Consider the following 13,259-nt stretch of genomic DNA (forward strand, 5'->3'; position numbering starts at 1 on the left):
GCATCAAAAGTATTGGCCTATAATTTTCGTTTTTGGTTGTGTCTTTGTCTGGTTTTCATATTGGTGATGGTGGTTTCATACGATTTAGGCAACAGTTCTGAACAAGATGACCTTCAGCTAGCTTTTGCTGTTTTATGAATTGTATTTTGGGCTATTGTCATAATAACTTTTGACCTGTGTGTTCACATGATGAACTGAATTTTCCTATGAAGTCAACATTGATGAGACTTCAGGGAGGAGATAACTCTGTTGGGTTTTGGATTTCATAATTTAAAGAACTTGTGGAAAAAAAAAGAACGTATATGTGTGTAAACCTGAGTCACTTTGCTGTACAGAAGAGACAGGCACAACATTGTAAATTAACTGAACTTCAATTTAAAAAAAAATAAAGAACTTGTAGATGTTTTTACTTAAATGAAAAGGAAAGGTAGGGACTTCCCTGGCAGTCCAGTGGTTAAGACTCTACTTCCACCTCAAGGGGCGCAGGTTCAATCCCTGGTCAGGAAACTAAGAGTCCCCCATTCTGTACGGTGTGTCAAATATTAAAAACAATTTTTTAAAGGACAGCTAAAGCAATAGTAATAATAATGAAAGGCTATAACAATACATAATAATAATGAAATAAGACTAATGGCAGTGCAGTTAGAGGAAGTGAAGATGCTCTTTTCGAGAGAGACTGATTTTAGCCATGAGTGCAGTTATTCTTCAAACAGCTTGGTCCTTCTCCCCGCCTCCCAGGCTGGGAGCCTCCCCTGAAGACAGCAAGGACTATGTTATAAAGGCATGTGACCCAGTGCGGGACATGGAGACTGCTTAATAAATAATTATTAAGTGAGGGCGTGAACAAAGGAATGTAAGACATAACAGAAAACATACATGTCTCATGCGTAAGAATTATTCTACAGAAGCTGTTTCCCATTTAAGACAAAATAAGAAACACTTGTTGAGTGGATGGATGGGCTTCCTCCAGGGCAGCAGGGGGCGAGCACCCCTGTGGGAGCTGGCCTCTGCCTCTGTAGATAGGAGTCCATCTTCTCTGAGTCAGTGCTCTGGGTGCATGAGGGGCAGGGCTCCAGTCTGAGGACTAGTAGCCAGGGAAGGCCATAATAAAAGATATTCTGACTTCACCAGCCGTAGAACCCCAGGGAAAGCACTTTTTCCCCTTCTTACTTGGTCTCCATCTCTTAACCTCCGAAATGGCAGTGACCGTGCTGGCCCTCGGGGCTGATGTTCCAAAGGCTGGTATAGAATGTTTGCCTGAGAATCAAACTACAGATTTCCTGACCCTACTTCTGCTCCAAAGAATCCCACTCTGGAGATGGGTCCTGCAATCTGCATCTTCAACAAGGATTTTAATGTAATTTCTGAGGGTCCTTAGCTTGGGTGCGTATTGGAACTTCCCAGGGAGCTTTCAGCAAATGCTGGCCCATGCTGTGTGCTTTGATTCAGTGGGTCCACAGCTGGGCTTCCAAGGGGGCTTTATTTTTTTTTTTTTTACAAAGTTTCCACAAAATCATCACAGTCTGTCTAGCACTGTTATACGAATTGCAGAGAAGTGCCCCCTCTGGTGGTCCACAGCCTCTTGCCAGGATGCAGGACTTGGGGAAAGCAGCATGGGCTGGATTTCAACCCCCAACCCTCAGCCAGGTCTCTTGTGCAGTAAATAGCCTGCATCGCTGGCACTGCTGTGCGTGGTATCTGTGGCTCTCAGGTGGTTCCCGTGCACACTCAAGTTATGAATCAGTGACAGGTGTAGGCTATTAATAACCTTTCAAGGCTTTTGCACAGAAATGAAATAATGTGTTAAGATCCATATGGGACAGCTTGTAAACCATACTGGGGACAGCTGAGAACAAAGCATCCACAAAGAAGCTGTTTTACACTGGCCTAGATAGGAGGAGGTTGGAGCTGATCTGCCATGGTAGCGGGAAACAGAAAGGAGGGTGGAATCATCCTAAAAGAGGAGGCCAGTCCTTGAAGGAGAGTCCTGAGATGTGTCCAGAGGTAGCAAAGTGGATGTGCCCGCCAGAGGGGAGAGATTAGTTAGCAGCTGCTCCCTTGAACAGGACTGCATGAGCCCATAGCATGCTGCAAGGGAGCTGCACTGGGGGAGGATCCTCTCAGGCCTCGCCTCTTCTGTGGCCAAGGGGAGTTCAGTATCCCTAGAACAACTCTCAAGCAAGGAAAGGCAGGTGTTGGCAGAGACATGCCCAGCTTTCTTACCCATTAAGGGTGCATGTCTCCTCTCCTTCAGGGAGTACTTGAGGTTACTTCGCAACCTACTTGAACCCCAGCTCTTGCTCCAGAATCTGCTTTGCGGGGACCCAGACAAGGGATATGTCAATAGATGGGTCTCCAGCTCCAGAAAAGTATGTCCTTGCTCAGACAGTACCCCTCAAATGACAGCAGCTGTGTACATCTTTCTCTGGCAGGTAGAGAGCACAGGAAGGCGGTCTACATGGGCTGACATTATGTTCTCTGAGTGGGTGGATCAGTGATGTAGAGCAGGGCTTCTCAAATGGTCACGTACATGGAGGTTACCTGGAGATCTCCTTAAAATATAGATTCTAACTCAGCAGGTCTGGGTGGGACCTGAGAAACTTCATTTCTAACAAACTCCCACGTAATGCTGATGCTGCTGGTCCAAGGACCACACTTTGAGTAGCAAGGCGCTTGGCAGCAAGGTCCTTCTCAAATGAGTTCTGAGCCCACAGGAGTGTAAGTGCTGGTAGGTGGGATGGAACTCTCCACTATAAATATGTCCCTAATACCAAGATTCCTGGCCAGGCTTTCAGTAAGTACCCACCATACATTTGACTCCTACAAAACCTTTTCATCCAAACACCACTCATAAATTGTTTTTATGCCATGATGTTAAACCCTTCCCCATCATTTCAGGAGAGGTTGCCACCTTGTAGAGTTTTCAACCAGTCTGTGGGGCAAAGGAAAAGATTGATAGAAAATCAAAATAATTTGATTCATGAGATGGAATTGAACTTTGAATTCTTAGTGTGTTGATCAAGAATTTGCAGGCTCTGGGAAATACTTTTTTAAAAAACCTAGGAATAGAAAAACAAATTTTTGAAACTCTTAAGAAAAAGTTACTTGTCTCTGTTTAACAGAAAGAAAAACTTCCTGGATGAAAATCACATACTTTGATTACTTCTTAAACCTTAGAAGACACATATTTCTGGTCTGTTCACTTTGGGCTTTTCAGTTAGAGCTGTTAGATTTATTTATTTGTTTGTTTAGATTCTTGTTTGTTTTCCTGTCATCCCCAAAAGGGGAAGTCATCAGCTTGTGGGAAGGTGTACTGGTTTGTCTTTATCTTGGAAAATAAAAAGATTTGCTCTAACCAGAGTTAGTGTAATGCACAGGAGGGGCATGTTACAGGCATAAGACCGTTTATTCAAGTCATTTCTAATTTGTATTCTTTTTTTAATGCAAGAATAATTTTACTTGTTTTAAAGCGTCCTCAGGGCCAAAAAGACTGTTTGGGAGGAGCCTCCTCTGTCTCCACTTTGATCAGAAAATCGCTCCTCCTGGGACAGCTGACTTCCCACCGCCTGTGATGGGCACGGGGTTTATTCAAAGTGCACGCTCCAAATTCAGTACTCCTTAGCCTCCCAGGGGCATTTGGCTTTAACAGTTATGTGGTTCATCTGTCTCAAACATTTGTTTTGACTTTAGCTCCTGCTTGCTTCACTTTTTTAAGCTTGGAAAGAACAAACCCAGGAGAGTCTGGGCCGTCGCTTCCAAACGGGTTTAGACAAAATTTTTAAAAGGGACTTGCTTTGCAGTAGTTGCCTTGGCCCGCCCCTCCAAAACCCCCGCATGTGTGGGTGATCACCTCTGTTCTCTCAGACTGTGAGTTGCCAAACCCCATCCGGCAGGAGGCCTGTAACCACCGCCCTAGCCTTGCCAGGCCGTCAGCCATGATTGGCATATGTCCTGGCCTCCTGTGGGCTTCATGCTCCTTAAAGGCCGAGCTTGGCTCACTGGGTTTGTGCTCCCCACCTGCTCAGGCTTAGTTTCTGTGGGTTCTTCAGGGGAAGGAGAAGAGGGACCTTGTCTGTGCCTTGCTTGGTATCCCCCACCTCGGGTCCCTTCCGGCCCGTTCTTACATTGGCAGCTAGGAAAGCCTGGGCAAGTGCTGTAACTTCTCTGTGTTCCAATTTCCTCCTTGTAAAATGGGCATAAGAGGAGCTGCCTGGCATGTAACAAGCTAGTTCTGAGGTGGGGTCATCTGTGGACTCCCATCTTCACAGCCACCAGCACTAGCAGGTCAGCACCAGTCCTATAGCCTGTAGTCCATAGTGAAGTCGCTCAGTCTTGTCCAACTCTCTGCACCCCCATGGACTGTAGCCTACTAGGCTCCTCCATCCATGGGATTTCCCAGGCAAGAGTACTGGAGTGGGTTGCCATTTCCTTCTCTAGGGGATCTTCCCAACCCAGGGATTGAACCCAGGTCTCCTGCATTGTAGGCAGACTCTTTACTATCTGAGCCCCCAGTCCTATAAGGCCGGTGCTAAGGCTTCACTTTACAGGTGAGAAAGTAGAGGCTTGTAGAAAGGCTAGCTCATTTGCCTGACAACACACAGCTGTTACATATCTGAGCCAGTCATCAAAATTGGGACACTGATGCCAAAGCCTGTGCATTTTCTGTGCTGCAAGTCCCTGTGCATGGGAGGAATTCCATGGGCCCTGTCCCAGAGGATTTCCCTCTGGGAATAGCACTGTTTTCTCTGGTGAGGCTCAGGCTGACTCATCCTTGAGTTGAGCCAATAGAGTATTTCCTGGGAATAAACTCTTTCTATTAACTCACTGGGCCAGATTATTGAGAACCCTTTCTCACCTTTGAATTCTCAGTTAGAGAATTTGGGATCAAGTGCTTTCAAAATTCACCTGAATTCTCTATTAACTGAGTCAACACAGAGCTTACCAGCTCACAGGGGTCACACCTCATGTGTCCGGAAGAAAGGAAAGAGGTCTCAGATGAACACCAAACTTCAGTCATAGAACATGAAGGGTCATCTCAGTTTGACAATCCCACAAGAAAGTAGCAAATGGGAAGTTAAACTTCATACCCGCCCTGGTGCCCAGCATAAGCCCTGACCAGATTGGTGGATTTGCTGCTCCCACAGGGCACCGTGTTGGTGGTCAGAGAAAATGAGGCTCCAGAATAAAGTCAAATGCTGTGTGATTGGGAGGAAGGAGCCTGAAGGCCAAGGAGGCTCACTAACTTCATGATGTGATTCTTCCTGCCAACCACACCACACATTACAAGCAGGGCTGGAGCCTGGCTCCACTGGCCAAGCTCCCGGGGGCCAGGACGGCCGAGGTATGTCTGGAAAAGAGAGGGTTTTTGCCAAGGCAAGCATCTCCCATACCAGGCAGACCAGCAAATAAGCTGCCTCTTGCAGCCCCTTCATCTGAATCCCTGAGGAGCCAAGGCCTGTTTGAGTATTAAGTGCAAACTCAGGAACTACTGAGTGCCCAGTCCTGAGAATACAGAAGCAAACATTCACAAACCATGTATTTATCTCGTGTTCTAAAAATTAATTGACCTTTTTCTGACCCTGAGAGTAATGTGTCTTATTAAAAAAGAAAAAAGAAAGATTTAAACTGAATCTAATCTCCAGGAAGAAACCTTGATAGCATCTTATGGGATTGGGTGTCCCTGCAAGCCAAGGAAAAGTGGGGACTAGGAAAAAGGCCAGTTTTGTGAATCTTCTTAAAATAGGGTCCAAAACTTGATAGTAAAAATTTTTCTGTAAGTTTTGATTGAGATTTCACTTGAAAGATAAAACGAGATTGTGGAAATAAGTTAATGTTATTCTACACTTAACAGCTCTTGTAACAGGGTAATTATAATGGTCAGAGATTTCTTAGACCCAAAGCAAAGGTTTATTTGCTTTCAGTTCAGTTCAGTCGCTCAGCCGTGTCCGACTCTTTGTGACCCCCTGAACTGTAGCACACCAGGCCTCCCTGTCCATCATCAACTCCTGGAGCCTAGCCAAACTCATGTCCATTGAATTGGTGATGCCATCCAACCATCTCATCCTCTTTCATCCCCTTCTCTTCCTGCCCTCAATCTTTCCCAGCATCAGGGTCTTTTCCAATGAGTCAGCTCTTCGCCGCATCAGGTTGCCAAAGTATTGGCGTTTTAGTTTCAGAATCAGTCTTTCCAATAAACACTCAGGACTGATCTCCTTTAGGATGGACTGGTTGTATCTCCTTGCAGTCCAAGGGACTCGCAAGAATCTTCTCCAACACCACAGTTCAAAAGCATCAATTCTTCGGCGCTCAGCTTTCTTTATAGTCCAACTCTCACATGTATACATGACTACTGGAAAAACCATAGCCTTGACTAGACAGACCTTCGTTGACAAAGTAATATCTCTGCTTTTTAATATGCTACCTAGGTTGGTCATAACTTTCCTTCCAAGGAGTAAGTGTCTTTTAATTTCATGGCTGCAATCACCATCTGCAGTGATTTTGGAGTACAAAAAAATAGTCAGCCACTGTTTCCACTGTTTCCCCATCTATTTGCCGTGAAGTGATGGGACCGGATGCCATGATCTTAGTTTTCTGAATGTTGAGCTTTAAGCCAACTTTTTCACTCTCCTCTTTCACTTTCATTAAGAGGCTCTTTAGTTCTTCTTCACTTCCTGCCATAAGGGTGGTGTCATCTGCGTATCTGAGGTTATTGATATTTCTCCCGGCAATCTTGATTCCAGCTTGTGCTTCATCCAGCCCAGCATTTCTCATGATGTACTCTGTATATAAGTTAAATAAGCAGGGTGACAGTATACAGCCTTGACGTACTCCTTTTCCTATTTGGAACCAATCTGTTGTTCCATGTCCAGTTCTAACTGTTGCTTCCTGACCTGCATACAGGTTTTTCAAGAGGCAGGTCACATGGTCTGGTATGCCCATCTCGTTCAGAATTTTCCACAGTTTATTGTGATCCACACAGTCAGACTTTGGCATAGTCAATAAAGCAGAAATAGATGTTTTTCTGGAACTCTCTTGCTTTTTCTATGATCCAGCGGATGTTGGCAATTTGATCTCTGGTTCCTCTGCCTTTTCTAAAACCAGCTTGAACATCTAGAAGTTAACAATTCACGTATTGCTAAAGCCTGGCTTGGAGAATTTTGAGCATTACTTTACTAGCATGTGAGATGATGAGTGTGATTGTGCAGTAGTTTGAGCATTCTTTGGCATTTCCTTTCATTGGGATTGGAAGGAAAAGTGACCTTTTCCAGTCCTGTGGCCACTGCTGAGTTTTCCAAATTTGCTGACGTGTTGAGTGCAATACTTTCACAGCATCATCTTTTAGGATTTGAAATAGCTCAACTGGGATTCCATCACCTCCACTAGCATTGTTCGTAGTGATGCTTCCTAAGGCCCACTTGACTTCACATTCCAGGATGTCTGGCTCTAGGTGAGTGATCACTCCGTTGTGATTAACTGGGTCGTGAAGATCTTTTTTGTACAGTTCTTCTGTGTATTCTTGCCACCTCTTCTTAATATCTTCTGCTTCTGTTAGGTCCATACCATTTCTGTCCTTTATCGAGCCCATCTTTGCATGAAATGCTCCCTTGGTATCTCTAATGTTCTTGAAGAGATCTCTAGTCTTCCCCATCCTTTTGTTTTCCTCTATTTCTTTGCACTGATCGCTGAGGAAGGCTTTCTTATCTCTCCTTGCTATTCTTTGGAACTCTGGATTCAAATGGCTGTATCTTCCTTTTCTCCTTTGCTTTTTGCTTCTCTTCTTTTCACAGCTATTTGTAAGGCCTCCTCAGACAGCCATTTTGCTTTTTTGCATTTCTTTTCCATGGGGATGGTCTTGATCCCTGTCTCCTGTACAATGTCACGAACTTCTGTCCATAGTTCATCAGGTACTCTGTCTATCAGATCTAGTCCCTTAAATCTACTTCTCACTTCCACTGTATAATCGTTAGGGATTTGATTTAGGTCATACCTGAATGGTTTAGTGGTTTTCCCCACTTTCTTCAATTTAACTCTGAATTTGGCAATAAGGAGTTCAGTGATCTGAGCCACAGTCCGCTCCTGGTCTTGTTTTTGCTGACTGTATAGAGCTTCTCCATCTTTGGCTGCAAAGAATGTAATCAATCTGATTTTGGTATTGGCCATCTGGTGATGTCCATGTGTAGAGTCTTCTCTTGTGTTGTTGGAAGAGGGTGTTTGCTATGACCAGTGCATTCTCTTGGTAAAACTCTAATAGCCTTTGCCCTGCTTCATCCTGTACTCCAAGGCCAAATTTGCCTGTTACTCCAGGTGTTTCTTAACCTCCTACTTGTGCATTCCAGTCCCCTGTAATGAAAAGGACATCTTTTTGGTGTGTTAGTTCTAAAAGGTCTTGTAGGTCTTCATAGAACCATTCAACTTCAACTTCTGAAAATGCTTTATTAGCATCTTTAAAATAGAAGTGCATTAATTTCTGAAACAGAAGTAACTGAGTGCTGGATAGGTAGCTTTTGGTTTTGTTTTAAAATTTTTATTTATTTGGCTGTGCCATGTCTTAGTTGCAGCATGTGGGATCTAGTTCTCTGACCAGGGGTTGAACCCAGGTCCCCTGCATTGGGAGCGTGGGGTCTTAGCCACTGGACCACCAGGGGAGTCCCTAGATAGGCAGCTTTTGGATGTGACTATTCCTATTGTATCATAAGGTAACATTTCTTTACTTCCTATTTTGCCTTTTTTTGTTTGTTTTTTGTTTTTTTGAGGACACTCACAAAAAGGTTGTTTTTATGATGGTATATTTTCCCCAGCGGCTTCTCTTGATCTTTTAATTTTAAATCCTTATCTTTTGAAATGTCTTCAATTGTTATCATCCAGGATAATTTTGACTTCTTTAACTGTTAAGTAACTCCATCAGATCCAGATACATCAGAGACTTTAAGTGATTTGAGCAGTTTCTGTGCATCACTTTCGCTGATTTCATGAAAGCCTGCACCTTTGCAACAAGGTTTCAGTAGATTTCAGTGCATTTGAATTGAGTAATCAGATTTTACACTGTCTGGCAATCAGGGACAAAGGGTAGACAGTTCACTGGTCCACAGTTCCCCATTAGCTGAGAGCTCTTCATCATAAGTCTTGCAGTAGTGCTGAAGGTCAAGTTCTCAGATGTGAGCAATGGTTGGAGCATGAAAGGAGTAGAGCCAAGGAGAAGTGTGGTCCCTAGAATCTCTTCATGTACCCTCTGGTGGTTACCAAGTGCCTGGCAGAGGTAATAAGCATTGTCTACCCAACTAGATCACTATTCCTGATGCTGTCTGAAACCAGGCTTAGTTTAGCCATATCACCCCAAATACATTTTTTAAATTTCCCTGAGACTTCTGTGCCTACAGGGTACCTGCCTAACTACAGGGAGGGGATGGGGGTCTGGTACCTGGCTCCATAATGACCCTGTTTTTTAAGGTCATGGCCCAGGCTGGATCTAAAACCACAGCAAAGGAGGTGTTGATGGGCTTCGAAGTGAAGTGCTCCCCTAATGGGGGCAGCTATGCCGACTCTATAACCTGCAGTTAGAAAGTCTTCCTTTGGTTGGTATGAATTTGAAAACATTCTTTAGCATATGAGGGTTCCCCTTCTGTTGCCTCTTCCCACCTGGGAACAGACGCCCAGCACTTTCCAGAAGCTGTCGGTACCAGCAGCCTCATCTATAAAGAGTCTTGTCTGAGGTCAGGTTCACTGAAGCAGAACCTGAGATGGGGATTCCTGTGCAAGTGATATAGCACAGAAATGCTCTTGAGAGAAGAAGAATGAGGGAGCAGCCTAGGGCAGAGGACACAGGCAAACAGGGAAGTGCTCTCAGCCTGTTCCTGTGGGAGCTCTGGAGTATGAGTCTCACAGCACAGCTGGTCTCATCTTGAGGCAAAGGGGCGGCCTTCTGCACCCATGTTAAATCGTAGGCTGCAGAGGAAGGATGTTATAACCTCTCAGACAAAGCAGTTCCCATTCAACCAGGGACTGGAAGCTATCTAGTAAAGGGGTTCTGGGTGCAGCACCTGCACCATCTACATGCAGAAGCCCATGCTCTGTGGGTGGGAGGGGGGAAGAGAAGGCTCTTTCCCTAATTGGTGCAGTGGAGAGTGGAGAATAGAATTAAAACCTTTCAGTCAAGAGGACGTACATAGCCAAGGAAGGGCTGGGCTGGTGCTGGCAGGCACAGAAGTGTGATCCATGACATTCCTCCCTGTGACACCATCCAAGAGTGTTTGAGTCATGACTATATGCTGAGCACCCTCATTCCTACAGAAGTCTTTGGTTTTCGCTCTTTTTGCTTATTCTCCACCTCAATATCCAACTGGAATTTTCATTTCTGTTAGACTGAGTAGGGTGGAAGAGAGACTTGGAATAAGGCAATAAATGCTGGACTAATGTTATTTTCTTGCAATTTTGGAATTAATAAAAATAAGGTAGTTCAGCAACTCTCAGATAATCAGAATCAGTCTTAGATCAAAGCCAAGTAAACGGAAGGCTCCTCCATTCCAGAATAATTTCAGACCTGTATCCTCAGTGCTGATCATGGAGGTAGTGTGATGACTCAGCCCCCAAGTGGATGCTTGGGGTCCATTCCAAATCCTGTTCCATGTCCATATTATATATGCCAACTTATCACCCATTAGTGTTGGGGCAAGATGGGAGAAGAAAACCTTGGAGGAATAGCTGAGGAAAGGTGTTCCTGATAGTGGAAACAACTTAGACAAAAGGTGTGAAAATGATACCAAGAAAAGGGTATTTGTCAAACAGTGATGTATGCACTCAGAAAGGTAGGGGCCAAATGGATGCCAGAGTTAAGATTTTGAGCTTTATTCTGTTCACAATAGAGAAAGGCATTTTAAGAAGATTCCTTAGGCAGCCTGTAGAATGGACCAGAGAACAGAGAACTCATAGCAATGGCTCCCAAATCATTGTGGAGCAGAACGCTTACTGTATCACCTAACCATGTTTTGAAAGTGCTTATCTCAAGCCCTACAATCTCAGAGTCGACTCAGAGGCTACTCAATTATCTACTCAGACCACTGGGTGTGGCCCATGAATCTGTATTTTTAAAGAATGCTCCCAAACCAGTTCTAATGCAGGAGGGCCCAAGCCCACTGCATGAGAGATGCTTACTAAGGACATGGAGAACCATCAGAAAACTTTAAAATCACTGAGGTCAGTTATCCCCATTGGATATCTAGACCGGATACTGAAAGATAAGCTGTAGTTTCCTTTTACATTTATATATCTCCTATCTTTTGCTTCCTTTTATTTTGGATTGTTTGTGTTGCTATTGTTTTGTTGCTATTTTATAAATAAAGTTTTACTGATATTTAGAAAATGGACAGAAGTACATAAATCATTAAGTGAATTTTCATAATTAACAAACCCCAGCACTTCAAGAACTCCCTTCCACTTACTACCTCCCAATTATTATCTTGACTTCTAATCTCACAGATGAGTTATTTTTTTTTTCATTTCCACTTTTTTTGTTTGATAATGTTCATAATACATTGTATAATCATATGCTGTGTAGCCTATAACTAAGTAGGTATTTTATGGTAAGTGCTCACATTTTTTTTCCTCATTGGACATACAGTGAAAATTTTTATTTCACCCATCTGCCTGGAAATCTTGGTCTGAGCTGAAAGGTGCAGTTCTTGGAAATGGGAGGAGGAAGCATGGGTGGCATTTCAGAGCCAGAAAGAATCCATACAAGTTGGTTCCTTTTGGTGCCATTGTGGTGTTAGCTGTGCTCATTCCCTTTAGAAACTCAGGGCTTTCAAAGGGGAAGGAGACAGGTTTTAGAGTCAGCCCAGAAGGACTTTGGGGAAGTCACATAGCCTCATTGAACTCCAGTGCCCAGTTTCTAGACATTCAGACAGTGCTAGTTTTGTCCTGTGCCTTCTCCTTTTCCAAAATCTGCAAACACTGTCTCCTCTCAGAAGTCTTGATTTGGCCTCAGTGACTCAGAGAGGCCCTATGGGTTCTGAAGAGCCTCCTGCTTTCATTTGACCTTGGTGGTAAACCATGTGTCCAGATGGAAAGATGGCAGCTCTCCATGGCGCCTCTCCTGGTTTCCTCTTGCCTCTGTCTGTAGAGTCCAGTTCAGGCCGGCTACTCTCGGAACTCCCTCCTTGCCCTTGCACCCACCCCCAACTCTGGCAAGGCTTGCTGGGGAGACAGCTCAGCCCTCACTGATTCAGATTGTGAAAAGAATCCCTGTGTTTTCCCTCGTGTGATTTTCTTAGCATTTGTCTTTGCTTAGCTAAGATCTTGAGAGGCAGGATTAGGGTGTGGGCATAGGAGAAAGGGGTCAGAAAGGTGACTTGGATGCCTTTAATCCAAACCTGAGGAGATATCCAGCTCACAAATGGCCTGGCCTATTTTACTGAGAGAACATCAGGGTTCAGACCAAAGGGTTGGTTAAGAATGAAGAGTGGTTTTGTCCTCTGCACTTGTCTTCCCAGGGAACCTCTGGCAAAGGAGTGGGGAGGTGTGTAGTCAGAGGAGGACCAGGGACTTGGCCTGGCAGGGCTTCCTCATTCCAGTGCAGCCAACAGTGACCGTTGTCTGAGAACTTTCCCAAAGAAGAACCATGTCTGCTAAAGTCTGGATTTGCCTCCCTGGGGCTCCTTCCACACACCTGTCTTGGTGCATCCAGCCCATCTGTTGATGCTTCTTGTCTTTCAGGAGGAAACGGGCATTTCCTGTGAACTGCTAGAATTGGACTTCCTCAAATGCAGTGTGGGATTTCCTTTCATGAGGTCAAAGTCAAAGGTAAGGGGCAGGGACCGGACACTTCCTGGCAGCAGCCTCCAGCCCATCCCATCAGCCACTGACTCTGCCAACTGCCTCCCTGAGGTTTCCTCCACACCCCTGCCTCCCACAGCAACCGGGGTGGCCAGTCAAGTCCTGCCTGGGCACAGCCAGCCACATTGATGACCATCTCTAAGTCTACTCCAGGGTAGCCATGGACATGTGGTCTTTCCCCTTGGTCCACATGACATACCTCAAACGTGAGACACACATGATGGCCTTTGTACTTTGTCGAGCACCATCTGGTTGGCCTAACATATTTTTTTTCTGGGACATTGCATGCCATTTTGAGCCCCTGAGACCACTTAGGAGAAGATGTGGTCCTGGCTAGTGATCTATAGTCCGGGCTGCCACTCCTCTGGGCACTCACAATTTTTTTTGAAGAGACCTCTTAAAATTCTTAAAACATACATAATCGTTTATTC

The 13,259-nt window shown here is 44.7% G+C and overlaps 1 protein-coding gene across 9 annotated transcripts in view; it reads left to right on the forward strand.

Annotated features, from left to right (window-relative positions):
• The window catches only part of ITGA9 (integrin subunit alpha 9), a 435,888-nt gene that overhangs the window by 256,188 nt on the left and 166,441 nt on the right, over positions 1–13,259 (forward strand). For all 9 annotated transcript variants that reach the window (XR_014064603.1, XM_081527242.1, XM_081527243.1 and 6 more), the window contains one exon: positions 12,709–12,795. Coding sequence is in view for 8 of the 9 variants with exons in the window: in XM_081527242.1 (XP_081383368.1) it covers positions 12,709–12,795 (87 nt within the window). In the remaining variant the exon portion in view is untranslated. The remainder of the gene's footprint in view (positions 1–12,708; positions 12,796–13,259) is intronic.

This window comes from Giraffa tippelskirchi, chromosome 9 (assembly GCF_054371585.1).
Source record: "Giraffa tippelskirchi isolate mGirTip1 chromosome 9, T2T-mGirTip1v1.2.pri, whole genome shotgun sequence".
In the NCBI taxonomy this organism is placed as follows: Eukaryota; Metazoa; Chordata; class Mammalia; order Artiodactyla; family Giraffidae; genus Giraffa; species Giraffa tippelskirchi.